The 19397-nt window shown below is 42.9% G+C and overlaps 1 protein-coding gene across 1 annotated transcript in view; it reads right to left on the minus strand.

The window, feature by feature from the left end:
• The window catches only part of LOC126260842 (peripheral plasma membrane protein CASK-like), a gene marked incomplete at its 3' end in the record, with an annotated part of 722990 nt that extends 705877 nt beyond the window's left edge, over positions 1 to 17113 (minus strand). Inside the window, exon 1 of the mRNA XM_049958286.1 lies at positions 16945 to 17113. Coding sequence (XP_049814243.1) covers positions 16945 to 17113 — 169 coding nt within the window. The remainder of the gene's footprint in view (positions 1 to 16944) is intronic.
• Positions 17114 to 19397: the final 2284 nt, after the last annotated feature.

The raw sequence follows: 19397 nt of genomic DNA on the forward strand, positions 1-19397 counted from the left end.
GCGCGCCACGGACACAGGCTGATGAGAGCAGTATTATGTTGTGGGGGACATTCCACTGGGCTTCCACGGACCCTGCGGTGATAATCGAAGGCACCATGACAGCCGTGGACTACGCGAACATCCTTTGGGACCACCTACGACCCCTTATGCTTGATGTCTTCCCCAACAGCGATGTCATCTTCCAGCAGGATAACTGTCTGTATCACAAGGCCAGAATGCTGCTGCATTGGCCTGAGGACCACGACAGTGAATTCAAGTTGATGTCTTGGCCATCAAGTTCGGCTTACCTGTATCCGATGAATTCCAACTGGTACGCTACCAGGCGCTAGCACCGCTCCACAAATCAACCACCCGTGAATTACGAAAGTGCGTAGGGATCTGGTGCCACAAACCTCTGGAAACCTATTCAGGTGTTGCCGACTCCATGGCACGCAGAATCACTGCTGAATTGCGTTCCAGAGGTGGACCAACACGCTTTTAAGTAGGTGGTCATAATGTTTTGGCCAATCAGTCTATGTGCAGAAGTTGCTTCTCCAGAACATGTCTCTGCTTTTAGACGTTGCATTTTATTGATACTTCTACAACAGAGTTTGAAGTGTGCTTTCAGGGTAGTGTACCTGAAAACAGGTATGTATTTCGTTGCGCTTTCGTTATCTTCAGTTTTGATCTCTTACTTTTTTATTTTTTTCCCGCACAGTGTCTTTTCTCATGTGTATGCGTTACATACTGCTGTCATCACTAGTGCTTTGTACGTAGGGTACAAAGGAACTAAGTATACAAAATTTTAGAGTGTGTAGAGGAGATAAAAATAAACACTTTTGTATGTGACAAAAAGTCACAGTTCGACACTTTTTCCGCTAGGAGCCCATGAAGTGTTATTCAGAGACGTTGTTCAGAATTCCGTTTGATGAATATTGCTTTAGAGATGCTGCTGAACTTCTACAGATTTCCCTTTGAGGGAGGACTTAAGGCGTTTGTTTTGTGTATGCGGCACCGACAGACACTCCAGAAGAAATTGTTGCCAGTTGGCTGAAACTGCAGCCATCATTCGTGAAAGCAACTGGATGTTTTGAGTGTGTTGCACAGTCTTTAGTATGCAGATTCCATTTGTGCATTAATGCGAACGGTGAACATTTTCGGCGACATCTCATTCTTCAGTGCCGTCTCTCGGCATGTCTTCTGGACCACTGCACCGGACGAATAGGTGTCATCATTAGTATCGACCGCGACTGCATGAGCTAATGGGTACATCACAGAAGCTGTACACGTGACGTCTTACGCTTACATATTTAGACGGTCTTTAGTGTTATGTTCGAACAAGACAATATCATTGTCTGTACAATATCTAGTCCACGTTTAGCATAAGCTGTTTTACTCTTTATCCTGTTCGTTTCACAAAGGCTCTAAGCACTATGGGACTTTACATCTGAGGTCATCAGTCCCCTGTTCCACCAAGGACGTTGTCAGATGAACATATACAGTCTCTAAAGGAAATGTATTCGCAGTTACGAAAATGGACAAGCATCAGCGGTATAATGAAAATTTGTGCCCGACAGGGAGTGGAACCCAGATTTCCCATTTATCGCGAGCGGTCGCCATACCATTTTGTAAATTTTTTTTTATCCGAGCACGGCTCGTGGAGAGACCCTAACTTCAGTTTTTCGCCAAAACGCATCATGTACGAAGGAACATTGCGTCGACTCCACTGTACGGGAATATACACAATGGATTAGTACAAGCTGTAGAGGCATGGATGACGTCATATGGAAGTTTGGGTCTGGCCGCGAGTCGTGCTCGGATAGCCACATAGTAAGGTGACCACTCGCGATAAGCGGCAAATCCGGCATCGACTGCCCCTCGGGCACAAATCTTCACTATCGTCGTTCCATATTCCCAACTGCGAATACAATTCATGCATTTCATAACCGCTGTAGTCACCGCAATGCTTATTCCTATGCCCGAAGGAACATTGCATCGTAATGCAGAGTAACACAGGCACAGCAATGTCTTTGCAGCTAAATTCGACTTCTGTCAGAGTTGTCACTTGCATAAAGCTCCTAAAATTATGATAACGGAATTATCAACCAATCCAGTGCAGCTGCGGTGATCAGCACGTGATTACGTCGAGTCAGTAAGTGGCAGAGGCATCAAAGGTCAATCTTTGTGAATACAAGGAGATACTTCAGCGAAATGTTCTGCCCAACCTTAACAGTTCCAGTTGTAAAATGAAAAGAAGATATTTCGGTTAATGGAACAGCTGAAATGAAATTACGTCTGAAAGAGAATATCAATTTCCCGTAAACGGCGGCCTGCCACTACAATTTATTCAAAATACACTCCTGGAAATTGAAATAAGAACACCGTGAATTCATTGTCCCAGGAAGGGGAAACTTTATTGACACATTCCTGGGGTCAGATACATCACATGATCACACTGACAGAACCACAGGCACATAGACACAGGCAACAGAGCATGCACAATGTCGGCACTAGTACAGTGTATATCCACCTTTCGCAGCAATGCAGGCTGCTATTCTCCCATGGAGACGATCGTAGAGATGCTGGATGTAGTCCTGTGGAACGGCTTGCCATGCCATTTCCACCTGGCGCCTCAGTTGGACCAGCGTTCGTGCTGGACGTGCAGACCGCGTGAGACGACGCTTCATCCAGTCCCAAACATGCTCAATGGGGGACAGATCCGGAGATCTTGCTGGCCAGGGTAGTTGACTTACACCTTCTAGAGCACGTTGGGTGGCACGGGATACATGCGGACGTGCATTGTCCTGTTGGAACAGCAAGTTCCCTTGCCGGTCTAGGAATGGTAGAACGATGGGTTCGATGACGGTTTGGATGTACCGTGCACTATTCAGTGTCCCCTCGACGATCACCAGTGGTGTACGGCCAGTGTAGGAGATCGCTCCCCACACCCTGATGCCGGGTGTTGGCCCTGTGTGCCTCGGTCGTATGCAGTCCTGATTGTGGCGCTCACCTGCACGGCGCCAAACACTCATACGACCATCATTGGCACCAAGGCAGAAGCGACTCTCATCGCTGAAGGCGACACGTCTCCATTCGTCCCTCCATTCACGTCTGTCGCGACACCACTGGAGGCGGGCTGCACGATGTTGGGGCGTGAGCGGAAGACGGCCTAACGGTGTGCGGGACCGTGGCCCAGCTTCATGGATACGGTTGCGAATGGTCCTCGCCGATACCCCAGGAGCAACAGTGTCCCTAATTTGCTGGGAAGTGGCGGTGCGGTCCCCTACGGCACTGCGTAGGATCCTACGGTCTTGGCGTGCATCCGTGCGTCGCTGCGGTCCGGTCCCAGGCCGACGGGCACGTGCACCTTCCGCCGACCACTGGCGACAACATCGATGTACTGTGGAGACCTCACGCCCCACGTGTTGAGCAATTCGGCGGTACGTCCACCCGGCCTCCCGCATGCCCACTATACGCCCTCGCTCAAAGTCCGTCAACTGCACATACGGTTCACGTCCACGCTGTCGCGGCATGCTACCAGTGTTAAAGACTGCGATGGAGCTCCGTATGCCACGGCAAACTGGCTGACACTGACGGCGGCGGTGCATAAATGCTGCGCAGCTAGCGCCATTCGACGGCCAACACCGCGGTTCCTGGTGTGTTCGCTGTGCCGTGCGTGTGATCATTGCTTGTACAGCCCTCTCGCAGTGTCCGGAGCAAGTATGGTGGGTCTGACACACCGGTGTCAATGTGTTCTTTTTCCATTTCCAGGAGTGTAGTTTATGTACAAGCCTGACATTTTTCTTCTGAGTCTCTCCTACGTTCAGCCGAGATAGTGCTGGTCTGTTACCAGCACAGATTTCCGCAGACGAAACCCTCTCAAGAACGTCACCTGTTGCGTCTCCTTAATCGGTGAGATTCCTCTATGACGGTTTCAGTAGTCTAGAAAGTAGCATTTTTCTGTTAAGCAACCCATGCGCTCTCATCATTGTCTACTTCGTACCAGAGAACTTAGAATCTATTTTCGTTTCTAACTTTCGACCGAAAAGACCTTAAATGTGAACGGTTCCAAACAAAGCAGTGAACATTGCAAAGAGGCGGCAATGTAGCAAACACTCTCATTCTACAAGTATCGCATGAAAATGGAAGTAAGGTATGTTGTCGAAAAATCGTGTTTCGCCAACGACGGCTCCCGGCTGGTCACCCGAGAGCAATACTAACATCTGATTCGCCGGGAAAGCAGAAGATCACACATCAGAGTCCTCTACGGGGAATCGATGTATCAGAGACTTAAGAAGCTGGATAAACTTTGTGACAAAATATTGTCTTCTCAGCTCTCTCGCCCTCTTCATGAGATATCGTGACCACAGCTAATAGCAACATTTACGAGGACGGAATGTCATGAATACTGCGACAGCCCACTAACACAAAAAGACCAAGTCTTGCCCTTCTAAGTGAAACGATTCGTACACCCGTCGGCAACTTGACAGAACACCTAAGGAATTACTCGTACTCCACTTAGGCTTGTTTGCTCTTGCCTGGTTCTTGGGAGTGGGGTGACGCCGTCTCGTGAGCTAATGCTGAGCGATGGTGACGAGTTGCTAAAACAAACTTTCCCCAAGTTCGAAGATCTGGCACCAAGAGAACAACCAAGATGACAAGAGCAACGTCGAACTGGAATGAGTCTCGCTTGAAGAGGGGGGGGGGGGGGGGGGGGGAGAGAGAGAGAGAGAGAGAGAGAGAGAGAGAGAGAGAGAGAGAGAGAGAGAGAGAGAGAGAGAGAGGGGGGGGGGGATTCATGGATTCATCCGAAGTACGCAGGGATGGGGAAGGAGTGAAAACTGCCTGCAAATAGTGATGTAAGAACTAAAATAAGGGATATTTCCTTAAACGTAAACCTGGTACATACATGGTAACAATTATTGAACCATATGAAAAAAAATGTATCTTAATTATGAATACGGCGTGTACACACTTTATTCAACATATAAACGTCAGCCGGCCGCGGTGATCTAGCGGTTCTAGGCGCGCAGTCCGCGGAACCGCGCGACTGCTACGGTCGCAGGTTCGAATCCTGCCTCGGGCATGGATGTGTGTGATGTCATTAGGTTAGTTAGGTTTAAGTAGCTGTAAGTTCTAGGGGACTGATGATCACAGATGTTAAGTCTCATAGTGCTCAGAGCCATTTGAACCATTTGTAAACGTCATTACAGAATGACGGTTTTCAGCTCAGCAAGGTTATGGGGTTATTGCTGTAAACATTGCCTTTAATATAGTCCCATAAAAATTGGTCACATGTGGAGAATGTGGCGGCCAATCGAGGCCCATACCAGTGGGCTCTGGGTATCCCAGAGCCAGAATGTGGCACCCAAAGCGCTCCTCCAGGACAGCAAACACTTCCCTGCTTCGATGGGATCGAGCTCCGTCTTCCATGAACCACATCTTGTCGAAATCAGGGCCCCTTTGGATAATGGGGATGAAATCGTCTTTCGAAACCTTCAAGTACCGTTCGGTAGTCACCGTTCTATCACGAAATATCGCATCGATTACTCCACGACTGGATATTGCACACCTCACAGTCACCAGTTGAGGGCGATGAGACTTTCCGATCGCGAAATGCGGATTCTCAGTCCCCTAAATGCGCCAAATTTGCTTACTGATGAATCCATCCAAATGCAAGTGCGCTTCGTCACTAAACCAAACCATGCATGCGCATACTAATGCCCATCATGACCCGCGAACAACCGTGCAGTTTGAACGTCCAAACGCGAACTGTTCAGAAGTTATAACGATTTTATTTGATACAGTTCAGTAATTGTCACCCTGTATCTTTAAACATAGGGGCATAGTTTTAATGGCGGTACAATTTACGCGCGCAGTGGTACAAATTAGAAAACCCGATACTTAATTTTTAACACTTGCAGACGTTTAGAAAATTAAGTGTAGTGACGGTTTGTTTTTCTCAGGATTTTCGTTCTTCATATCAGAAATCAAAGATAACATTCTGCTCTTGAATATGACATTGTTTAAATAATTTTGTAACTTCGAGTTTCGGCTCTAATATGGGCAACAGTCAAAAGAAAACTGAACACCCGCCACAACAGGACCATGGAATGGTTCCATTCAAAAGTAATCAGCAAACGCGTTACGACAGGTACTCCACTGGGAGGCGAGACAATTCCTGTTTCATAGATCGCAGTTGGCCGCAGACGGATCCATAACCGCATCCACTCTTGTACTTCCACGTTCGTCTGAATCCTTCGTTCACGCATGTCTATCTTGGGGTCGCAAAAGATGTGAAAACCACACAGTGGAAGATCCGTGCTGTACCGAAGACGTTTCAGTGTTTCTCAGCCAAATCGCCGAAGTGTACGCTTCGTCCGATTGGCAGCGTGGGGGCAGGCATTATCGTGCAACTGGATGATTCCGTCCGACAACAATGCTACAGCCCGAGGGCAAACGACAAGGCCAACAGTGGAAACATCCCGCATCTCACGCAGCCAAAGAAATCCAGAGCTGTTCACATATGTTCCGACAAAGTCATCATGACCTCTTTCAACTGCAGGGGCCCTCCGTTCAATTCCTCGAGCGTAAGACAATACCAGTGCGCAGAGCTATGAGATACTTTGCAGAAACTGCGGTGCGCCATGAAGTCAAAACGCCCAGGATGCTGTCGGGCGGACACAATCTTCTTGTGGCCGGTTTTGACTACCCCTTATAAATAAAATCTGACAAGTGGTACAATTTAGGCAACTCTCCCCTACAACTCGTTCCAGGATCCACAGAACTTCTACGCCAGTAAATGTACGGCATTATGAGATACAGCATGTACAGGAAAGCCACGCATACTAATTTTTATCTAGTCGCCTCCAGCTGTTATCTTTCACGGCGTGAAGGTCTGCTACGTAGCTGGTCTATAGGGTCCGTGCAAAACCGGACGAACAAACTATGCCAAGGAAGCATATATCGAAAAGAATGGATGCGGCAGAGAACAAATCCAAATGGATTTCATGCAGAAGGTAGAGACCCAGTAAATATAACACGAGGAGGAGATAAAAAAAAATGGCGCATGTGCTGTATGCCGGCAAAGTATCGAAAATATCGACAGAATATTGGTTTGTCGTAACATTACGGGATCAAGGCTTGAGGTAGCGAGCTGACAACTAAATATTGCAGTGATGCGCACAGAAACAAGACGTGTGGCGAGACGATGCGCAGTGCGAAGAGCGAATCACACTCCAGTCAGAAGCGTCATGCTACCGGCTTTGTCCGTAGCATGCGTTTCAGGATGTGTGTAGGACATTTAGCATTGACTTCAATTTTAGTTTTGGTATGAGGAAAGTACTTCGCCTCAGTAGCAATCATTGCGAGTGGCATGAAAAAAACAATATAAGCGACAGTGACAGTTTTTGCGCATATAAATTCATTCAGTGACAGCTAGAAGTATAAACAGTGGTCCAATAAGGCGCTTACGCGTGCGTTGCCAACTATGGCATTAGGCGATGTTCTCGAGTGTGGCGTCAGACAGGGAGCACACTGGTGAGGCCGGAAAGTATGCCTCGGTCCTCTGTTCGCAGAACCAAAGCTCTTTCAGAGGTGTTAATATGCGCCAAAACAGAGAAAAATGTATAGTAAACATTCATCTTCGATACTGTGAAATGCATCTCTTCCTCTGCAGGCTCTTCAGTTTCCGTATTTTTCGTCGGGGTATTATGGACCAAAAGAAGAAGAAAAATCCAATAAACCAGTGCTCGCAGTGCATAACTGAAGAGCTATGAGCACTCGTTCGTCTTCCACGCTGTCAAAGACATCTCTCCGACTCAACGAGTACCCATAGCTCTTAAGGTGTTCATTTTAGAGCCCACGTTTACTAGACCATCTTACTTCTTTTGGTCCGAATTACCACCTCTGAAAGTTGCTTACGCAACAGTCCTTCGCAGCACAGTTTCTGCTGTCAGAGCTATGAGAACTGTTTTCTCTTCTAGCTTCTAAAACGGTTGCTCCCCGACAAGGATCCATCACCTCAGTTTGATAAATTTTCCCTAGTTTCATCATCCCTGAATGTTTAGAACGTCATCATGGAATCGCGCTGTATATGAAACTGTTTCTCAAGTAACGGCAACGAGAGAAGTGATACACTTTTGAAATTTCAACGTCTAAATGCCAAATTATTATATTACACTCCACGTCAGTACAGAAATCACTGAAAGTGACAGTATCGTACGTTAAGTGATGTTTGATGCTATTATGGTGATGGTATCAGCTCAGTAATAAATGAAAGGTGCTCGCAGAGAACCGCGACAACAGTTTACGGTATAATTACGTGCAGCTACACGCCTCCTAAAAGCTTCGAAATACACTTTTTTGAATCCAAGTTGGGAGATGCAACTGATCAGTCAACAAGGTTAACTTCCTGTTGTTGAAGATATTACTTCATTAAAGGAGTCTTTTGTGCCTAACGGCATATTAAATTATCCGTGGGCATCGCTTTCAAGGTTGGCTGATGGATTTATGGGGTTTCTGATTCTCGGCAAATCAAAACACGCCTCAAGTTCTATGTACTAAGCATTCACCTCCTTCCTTCCCCCTCTCTCTCCCACCCCTCTCTCTCTCTCTCTCTCTCTCTCTCTCTCTCTCTCTCTCTCTCTCTCTACAGAACGTGAAAGGCTGAGAGCACGGCAGCTGGAGGCGGCGATCCCTGGCAGTGGGCTGTATTATTCAAGGCGGACAGAGGGTTGCCTGGCGGCAGGTCAATCCCAGATCTGAAGGGAAGCGCGCTGGGAGGACGCGGCAGTAATAAAACATCGCAGTCCACAGGCAGCCTTGTCCAGTGCCGGACTCGAGACGCCGTGGTAGATACAACACAGCACCTCTGTCTTGTTATCTATCTTCACGATTCAAGTTGTCTATTCCGTCGCTGGTCGAGGACGGCCTGCTAGCTCACTTGTAGATACAATGACTCCATGATTTCCAAAGCCGAAAAGGCAAATTAATTTTCAAGTCCTTCGTAACAGCTTTCATCAAATTTTCCTCTTAGACCACTGTCTGAATTCAGTGCTGACATCCTTTTTCAGTGATGTCCAATTTAGCTCATTTTAAGCCAGAAACATTGTTACATTACACGAAATCTTTAGACAAATTGTCCTTAAGGGAAAAAATCTAGAAACTCATTTTTTCTCCTGTTTATCCCACAGCTAGTAAGTGAAGCACACATCGAACGAGTAACAGATTTCTTCTCGTCTTTCGCACGACTATAGTACATACATAAATGTAACGAATGCTGCTTTGGTAGTATACGCTTCCCAAGCGATTTCGAGAAATCGAAGTTCAAAGTTTTAGGAATCCGCTTGAAAGTCTCTCGGGCAGGCAGCCGGATTGATTGATCGTTGTAGAACGAAGTTTCGACTGTGGACGTGCCGTCATCATCAGGATGCTCCTGCTGACTGACCGATGCGCCGGCCATGGTGGTGGGGGAGTCGACTGGTGGTCCTCATTCCGCGCTCTGTCTTCGCCGTGATGATGATGTTTGGTTCGTGGGGCGCTTCAACTAAGCGATCATCAGCGCCTGTACGAAGTCCCACTTTCTACACAGTCCAATTTTTACACAATCCATCGAGCACTGATGATGATGATGATGATGATGATGATGATGATGATGATAACATAAACACAGAGTCCTCGGACACAGAAAATCCCCAGCCAGGCCGGGAATCGAATACGGGACCCCGTGATCCAGAGGCAGCAAAGCTGGCCACTAGACCACGAGTTGCCAACTGTCTTCGCCTTGCTCGAAGTTCCGTTTCCGCTGTGTCTGGATAGTTTTCAGTGCCGAAGCCCACCCTTGACTAAATTGAAATCCGTTGCCCTTGTTGATGAGGTTCTCATGTAGCCAGATTTCGATTGCCTCAATGTATACACAGTCCCAATAGTGGGTTGTGGTATGCAAAATTTTTTTTTTATCTTCGTATTTCATTTTGTGGCAGGTTTCAAGGCAATGTTTAGCAATTTTTGTAGCCTTCCCGAGGTCAGCATGTCGTTTGTGTTCCGTGCACCTTTCTTCAATTATGCGAATAGTTTCATACATGCGTTCTGGCACTCAAATTGTACGTAACACTCTCCAGAATCCCGGAGTCTCAGGTCGCCTTTTATCGTTCCTAAATCGGATTTGGTCTTTGCCGGCTTCGTAGTTGCCTGTGGTGTGGCCTTTTGCTTGAAAGCACATCGAATTTGGTGGTCGCTATATGTTCCCTCGAACACGCCCCTGAACTGGCCCAGTTCCGGTTTTAAGCTTTCTTTGTCGGTAATCACACGAGCTCTGTGGACTCGCTAGTTTAGCACTCATTCCATTTGTAAATGGCTCCTGACAGCCACGGGCGAGAAGTTATTGGTCGTGTGGCTTTTCTCCTGATAGAAGCTGTGCTCCAGTTTTCCAACCGATCGAAGAAAGGTGCATGGAATATGAAAGGCATACCAACCTCTACACAGCCGTCAAAATCAGCAGTTGCTGAACACTGCCTTGAATCCATCAACAAAGTGAAATGCGAAGAAGAAAAACAAAAATTTAGTAATTAATTAATATGTATAAGACATCCCAGTATGGGGACTTTGTATACAAAGGAAAATTCGTTCTCCAACCATTAATCTATCGGGCTGCATGTTAGAGAGAATTTCAAGCGGCATAGTCGCCGGAAAACGTACGAACACACTTTTAGGAGCCTGCTTAATTACACACCAGAGCTCAACCGTCGAGCAACGGCATTAGCGAGCCCGGCTAAGTTGGCAAATTATAAGACTGCACGTAACGTTTCCCACTCACGTCATTTTTTCTGATCTCCCACCAATAATTGCACTAAAATAATAATAATAATAATTATTATTATTATTATTTCTTTCTTTTCTCAGACGTTATGTCTGGTCAAAAATGGAAAGTGACGCGGACCTTGATCCAGCGTGACTTCCTTTTGACTGTACGGTAAATGTTATATTGCATTTAGGAACTTTCGGGTAATTGAACATGCACCAATAATTACGGATTTCTGTAGTTGTATATATACGTTTGGATGTAGCTGTATTGCATTGATGTACTGGTGGATATTGTGTGGTATGACTCCTGTAGTTGATAGTATAATTGGTATAATGTCTACTTTATCCTGATGCCATATGTCTTTGACTTCCTCAGCCAGTTGGATGTATTTTTCAATTTTTTCTCCTGTTTTCTTTTGTATATTTGTTGTATTGGGTACGGATATTTCGATTAGTTGTGTTAATTTCTTCTTTTTATTGGTGAGTATGATGTCAGGTTTGTTATGTGGCGTTGTTTTATCTGTTATAATGGTTCTGTTCCAGTATAATTTGTATTCATCATTCTCCAGTACATTTTGTGGTGCATACTTGTATGTGAGAACGTGTTGTTTTAAAAGTTTATGTTGTAAGGCAAGCTGTTGATGTATTATTTTTGCTACATTGTCATGTCTTCTGGGGTATTCTGTATTTGATAGTATTGTACATCCGCTTGTGATGTGATCTACTGTTTCTATTTGTTGTTTGCAAAGTCTGCATTTATCTGTTGTGGTTTTGGGATCTTTAATACTATGCTTGCTGTAATATCTGGTGTTTATTGTTTGCTCCTGTATTGCAATCATGAATCCTTCCGTCTCATTGTGTATATTGCCTTTTCTTAGCCATGTGTTGTATGCGTCTTGATCGATGTGGGGCTGTGTTAGATGATACGGATGCTTGCCATGTAGTGTTTTCTTTTTCCAATTTACTTTCTTCGTATCTGTCGATGTTATGTGATCTGCAGGGTTGTAGAAGTGGTTATGAAATAGCAGTGGTGTAGCCAATGTATTTATATGAGTGACTGATTTGTGTATTTTGCTAGTTTCTGCTCGTTCAGTAAGAATTATCTTATATTGTCTACCTGTCCATAATGTAGGTTTTTTATGTCGATAAATCCCCTTCCTCCTTCCTTCCTGCTTAATGTGAATCTTTCTGTTGCTGAATGTATGTGATGTATTCTATATTTGTGGCATTGTGATCGTGTAAGTGTATTGAGTGCTTCTAGGTCTGTGTTACTCTATTTCACTACTCCAAATGAGTAGGTCAATATTGGTATGGCATAAGTATTTATAGCTTTTGTCTTGTTTCTTGCTGTCAATTCTGTTTTCAGTATTTTTGTTAGTCTTTGTCTATATTTTTCTTTTAGTTCTTCTTTAATATTTGTATTATCTATTCCTATTTTTTGTCTGTATCCTAGATATTTATAGGCCTCTGTTTTTTCCATCGCTTCTATGCAGTAACTATGGTTACCCAATATGTGATCTTCTTGTTTAGTGTGTTTTCCCTTGACTATGCTATTTTTCTTACATTTGTCTGTTCCAAAAGCCATATTTATATCATTGCTGAATACTTCTGTTATCTTTAGTAATTGGTTGAGTTGTTGATTTGTTGCTGCCAGTAGTTTTAGATCATCCATGTACAGCAAATGTTTAATTTTGTGTGAGTATGTTCCAGTAATATTGTATCCATAATTTGTGTTATTTAGCATGTTGGTTAGTGGGTTCAAAAAATGGTTCAAATGGCTCTGAGCACTATGGGACTTAACATCTGTGGTTATCAGTCCCCTAGAACTTAGAACTACTTAAACCTAACTAACCTAAGGACATCACACACATCCATGCCCGAGGCAGGATTCGAACCTGCGACCGTAGTAGTCGCGCGGTTCCGGACTAGACCACCGCGGCCGGCGAAAGTGGGTTCAGAGCAAGGCAGAACCAGAAAGGACTTAATGAATCTCCTTGGTATATTCCACGCTTAATCTGTATTGGCTGTGATGTGATATTATCTGAATTTGTTTGGATATTAAGTGTGGTTTTCCAATTTTTCATTACTGTGTTTAGGAACTGTATCAATTTAGGATCTACTTTGTATATTTCCAATATTTGTAGTAACCATGAGTGGGGTACACTATCAAAAGCTTTTTGGTAATCAATGTATGCGTAGCGACCTTTGTTTAGTTTTAGCTTGATATGTCACCTCTGCATCTATTATCAGTTGCTCTTTACATCCTCGTGCTCCTTTGCAACAGTCTTTTTGTTCTTCATTTATAATTTTGTTCTGTGTTGTATGTGTCATTAATTTCTGTTTAATGACAAGTTAATATTTTGTATATTGTTGGTAGGCATGTTATGGGGCGATATTTAGCTGGGTTCGCTGTGTCTGCTTGATCTTTAGATTTCAGATAAGTTATTCCATGTGTAAGTGTATCACGGAATGTGTATGGGTCTGCAATGTAACTGTTAAATAATTTAGTTAGATGTGAATGTGTTGAGGTGAACTTCTTTAACCAGAAATTTGCTATTTTATCTTTTCCAGGGGCTTTCCAATTGTGAATAGAATTAATTGCTTGGGTGACTTCATGTTGCAAAATTATCACTTCAGGCATTTGTGGTATCATCTTGTACGTATCTGTTTCTGCTTGTATCCACCGTGCATGCATGTTATATTGTACCGGGTTTGACCATATGTTGCTCCAGAAGTGTTCCATGTCTGTTATGTTTGGTGGATTGTCTATTTTAATGTGTGTGTTATCTGTTGTCTGGTAAAATTTCTTTTGGTTTGTGTTGAATGTTTGGTTTTGTTTCCTTCTATTTTCACTTTTTTTGTATCTTCTGAGTCGTTTGGCTAAAGCTTGTAATTTCTGCTTCTTTTCGTCTAATTGCTCTGTCGCTTCTTGTTGTGAGATTTTACCTAATCTTTTTCGTTTTTTTCCGAGATTTCATTTCTTATAAATTGTGATAGCTGTCCGATATCTTTTCTCAGTTTTTCTATTTTGATCTGTAGCCTGTGTTGCCATGCTGGTTTTGTGGGTTTCTTCTGTGTGTTGGTTGGTTCTGATCTCTGCCTAGTGTGTATATTTAGTGTAGTGAGTGCTCCTATATAAACCAGTAGTTGTAACTCTTCCATAGTTGTGTTTTCATTTATTTTGTTGTGTATAACTGTGTTGATAGTTTTTATTGTTGTTTCGACCTGTGGGTTATTTGGCGGTCTATGCAAGAATGGTCTAATGTCTGTATTTGTGTCTTTGTATTCTATATATGTCAGCTGAAATTTTTCTTCTATATCTAACATGTGTGTCACTTCGTGTTCTATTTGTGCTTGTTCTGGTGGCTGTCGCAGGATTTCGTTTTCCTCTGTTTAATTGATGCGTGTTGTTCTTTGTTTGTTTGCTCTGGGATGTTTGAGTCCATTACTGTATTTTCTTCTTCTGATTGCACATTATTTTGTTCCAGTATTTGTTGTACTTGTTGTTTGATGTTTTCTAATTCTGAATGGGGTATCCTGTTATTTTTGATTATTACACGGATCTGATCAGCTAGTCGTTGTTCTGTTAAAAATTTTAATTCTGGGTATCTGGTAATAAATGTTGTGTATACTTGTAATCTGTATCCAGTTGTGTTGGTTTCTAGGTTTGTTGCTTGGTAATAACAGAACATGAGGTGTCGATTAACTTCATCTGACCATCTCATCCTCTGTCTTTGTTTTCCTTCTAGGGTAGTTGCAGGAAGCATATCCTGCAAAACACCTCTATTTGGATTTAAATCATTTTCCAGTTGGCTAGCAGTGTCGTTACCATTGTGGGCGGGCATAGGGTTCAAGCGTCGTCCCCGACCATGACGGCGCTTGTGCGAGGCTTCTTTAGTTCTGTCCTAAACCAACTAATCACACTAAAAGGGGGGTTAGCACTATTAGTGGTTTGTTCTTTTCGTCGCCTTTTACGACTGGCAGAACATACCGGAGGCCTATTCTTTTCCCGGGCCTCCACGGGGATTATTATTATTATTATTCTTTACTTTCTCAGGCGTTAAGTCTGGTTAAAAATGGAAAGTGACGCGGACCTTGATCAGGCGTCACTTCCTTTTAACTGTATGGTATGTGTTATATTGCATTTAGGAACTTTCGGGTTATTGAACATGTATCAATAATTACTGATTTCTGTAGTTGTATATATACGTTTGGATGTAGCTCTATTGCATTGATGTACTGGTGGATATTGTGTGGTATGACTCCTGTAGTTGATAGTATAATTGGTATGATGTCAACTTTATCCTGATGCCACATGTCTTTGACTTCCTCAGCCAGTTGGATGTATTTTTCAATTTTTTCTCCTGTTTTCTTTTGTATATTTGTTGTATTGGGTATGGATATTTCGATTAGTTGTGTTAATTTCTTCTTTTTATTGGTGAGTATGATGTCAGGTTTGTTATGTGGTGTTGTTTTATCTGTTATAATGGTTCTGTTCCAGTATAATTTGTATTCATCATTCTCCAGTACATTTTGTGGTGCAAACATGTATGTGGGAACGTGTTGTTTTATAAGTTTATGTTGTAAGGCAAGCTGTTGATGTATTATTTTTGCGACATTGTCATGTCTTCTGGGGTATTCTGTATTTGCTAGTATTGTACATCCGCTTGTGATGTGATCTACTGTTTCTATTTGTTGTTTACAAAGTCTGCATTTATCTGTTGTGGTATTGGGATCTTTAATAATATGCCTGCTGTAATACCTGGTGTTTATTGTTTGATCCTGTATTGCAATCATGAATCCTTCTGTCTCACTGTATATATTGCCTTTTCTTAGCCATGTGTTGGATGCGTCTTGATCGATGTGTGGCTGTGTTAGAAGATACTGGTGCTTGCCATTAAGTGTTTTCTTTTTCCAATTTACTTTCTTCGTATCTGTTGATGTTATGTGATCTAAAGGGTTGTAGAAGTGGTTATGAAATTGCAGTGGTGTAGCCGACGTATTTATATGAGTAATTGCTTTGTGTATTTTGCTAGTTCCTGCGCGTTCTAGAAAGAATTTTCTTAAATTGCCTACCTGTCCATAATGTAGGTTTTTTATGTCGATGAATCCCCTTCCTCCTTCCTTTCTGCTTAATGTGAATCTTTCTGTTGCTGAATGTATGTGATGTATTCTATATTTGTGGCATTGTGAACGTGTAAGTGTATTTAGTGCTTCTAGGTCTGTGTTACTCCATTTCACTACTCCAAATGAGTAGGTCAATATTGGTATAGCATAAGTATTTATAGCTTTTGTCTTGTTTCTTGCTGTCAATTCTGTTTTCAGTATTTTTGTTAGTCTTTGTCTATATTTTTCTTTTAGTTCTTCTTTAATATTTGTATTATCTATTCCTATTTTTTGTCTGTATTCTAGATATTTATAGGCATCTGTTTTTTCCATTGCTTCTATGCAGTCACTGTGGTTATCCAATATGTAATCTTCTTGTTTAGTGTGTTTTCCCTTGACTATGCTATTTTTCTTACATTTGTCTGTTCCAAAAGCCATACTTATATCATTGCTGAATACTTCTGTTATCTTTAGTAATTGGTTGAGTTGTTGATTTGTTGCTGCCAGTAGTTTTAGATCATCCATGTATAGCAAATGTGTGATTTTGTGTGGGTATGTTCCAGTAATATTGTATCCATAATTTGTATTATTTAGCATGTTGGATAGTGGGTTCAGAGCAAGGCAGAACCAGAAAGGACTTAATGAGTCTCCTTGGTATATTCCACGCTTAATCTGTATTGGCTGTGATGTGATATTATTTGAATTTGTTTGGATATTAAGTGTGGTTTTCCAATTTTTCATTACTATGTTTAGGAACTGTATCAATTTATTATTATTATTATTAATTAGATACATGATTCGTTGTAACGAGACAAGCATTTGATTGAAGATGATAAAAAAGTGATGTGACTCAAACGCAGTACGTGAAGCAACTGCTGTTAAATGCATTATTGTTAATATTTCTTCAGTCAGTGATGATAACGGGCTTACAAGGCTTTCTTACCCACTCTATACATATTTTAAGTTACAGTGGAATTAACGGTACGGACCGTGGAAGACTTGCCCACTACTCTACAAAGAACGTTGCGAGCTGGAGAGCTGGTTCAGGTTACTGACCTGCGGTGCTGAGGCCGGGGCTGGAAGTGAACTTGGCGACGTCGACGATCTTGACGGCGAACTGCTGGCTGGTCTGCCGGTGGATGCAGCGCCGCACCACGCTGAATGGCCCCCTGTGGACATAGAGAGACGCGTGGTGAGCCACCGCCACTGCAACACCTCCTTGCATCTTATCACAACGACTGCAGATACTCCTTAGCTCTCCATCAGAACGACTGTCTCCTTCAAGTAGACAAATCTGTTCACCATTTGTTCTGTACTATTTAATCTTTAGATTTCAAAATGTTCAAAATGTGTGTGAAATCTTATAGGACTTAACTGCTAAGGTCATCATTCTCGAAGCTTACACACTACTTAACCTAAATTATCCTAAAGACAAACACACACACCCATGCCTGAGAGAGGACTCGAACCTCCGCTGGAACCAGCCGCACAGTCCATGACTGCAGCGCCTTAGACCGCTCGGTCTTTAGGTTTCGCCGCTTTTCTCCGACATCCGTCATATAAAAAGTCCTTCGAACTGGCGAAGCGCAAACACCTTGTTACATGAGATTCATCACACCGCATGATTTACTTTCAGCGATGCTGGAAGCATATGAACGCGTGGTGTCTATTGTTTCAGTCATGTCCGAAAGAACAGGCACCACGCGGAATCCGCATCTGTGGTACATATTACGTAAACGGAAGGTGGAAGGGTTAAGGCAACGGTCTAGTAAACCGGAGATCCCGTGTTCGAATCCCCGTCCGGCAAACATTTCCACTCTTCGCCGCTAATTCCCATGAAGTTCCAAAGCAGCTGACATCAATAGTCCCCTTTCCTGTCTCCCACCTTCTACCTTCAATTTACATAATTTGCTGGAAGTCTTACGAGAAGGGTAATTTAATTAGATTACATTACATTACTTTGTACTGAAATTCTGGAAGTCTCTTTATGTCAACTGTAGAAAATTTCTTTTTAAAACCTATAATTACGTACCGGTGCTGAAAAATTCGAGTTGAGAATGGTGTGCCATAAATAGCATGCTATGCTGTAACAATATCTTTCATCATTTCTAATATGTACCCGCACCAGACATTCGAGTCAGTCGATGGGGGCTGTAGAATAATGTTTGTCTGAGTTAGACGCAGACATGGTCGCATGACCTCTAGTGTCGATTATCTGTGAGGTGAGGAGGATTTTTATGATGATGAAATAGCATGCCCTATGGATCAGAATTTTCTACGGAGAGTAGAAATTAGTGTTTCAGTTGACGTCACAAACTGTTTTATACAATCATTATCTAGTGTCAAGGAAAAGCAAGTTCACTTACAACGTATGTATCTTTCTTCCAAAAAGAAAAAAAATAGATGCCAACAGGAATAGTCTCACATAAATTCTAATTACAGTTTCGGCGATGTCGATAGTCTGCCATTGCAGATAATGTTAACGGTCTGCAAGGACACACGCCCCTGGAAATTTTTTGAGAGTTTCTTACTCCTGAGTCACTTAACAGTCTTATGAAAGAAACTGAAAAATATGCAAAACAGTGCGAAAACAAGCGTGATACCACACATTGCCAAGCTAGAGAGGTTATAGGTCAGAAGATTACGATCTGGTTGTGTCGCATGTACAAAATGCCTTACACGTAATATGTAGCTTGAACTGAAAGTAATGTTTCATTTTGTGAATAACAAGGAAGCGAATGTCATTAAAAGTAACCAGGGGTTCAAATTCAGGCGTCTGTCACTATGAATAAAAACTTGCAGGAGCAGGGAATTTTTGATGAAAATGTTTCCATCGATGAAATGACCTTCCTTGGACAATTTTCTAAAAAGGAAAGTCGTCAAACTTGGGTACAGAGTTTAAGCTGTGTCTGGTACTAACGTCTACTGTTATAATTTTTTTCTGTAGGAAAAATGTCCCTGAAAATTCTCAACCTTGGCGAACTCCACTGTGAAAAGAATAATCGAGTCTGTCGTTCACCTGAAAGCCGTACCACATCTACTGATGCGATTCCGTGCGCCAGCTAGAAGAAGACAGAACAGAAACGCAAACTGCCCTCCGAAAACAGAGCAGATGCCCGCCTGTTTGACTCACACAACCAAGTCATGGTAAAATGGAATGACAACACTTGTGTAACAACGGCAAGAAATTTTGGTCTAATTGTGCCTCAGATCTCAGTTTCTAGACGACAGAAGGAATAAAAATGACAGTACCTCACCCAACAGCCGTAAGTTGTGAGACAGTAAATCAAATATATGGCAGGCGTAGTCCACCATGACTTGTGTTTGGAAGAAAACGTATGTCCGTAGTTCGTGGGGAAAAAAATGGCCTACTCCAATTTTCATTACAATTGCTGACATAGCTGTGATATACTTGAAAACAATGGATCTCAAGAGACCACAAGTATCAAGGGTATTCGAAGGAACATTGACACCTCATGTTGAAATAGAAGATGCTTATGCAGACCAGT

This window comes from Schistocerca nitens, chromosome 1, assembly GCF_023898315.1.
Source record: "Schistocerca nitens isolate TAMUIC-IGC-003100 chromosome 1, iqSchNite1.1, whole genome shotgun sequence".
NCBI lineage: Eukaryota > Metazoa > Arthropoda > Insecta > Orthoptera > Acrididae > Schistocerca > Schistocerca nitens.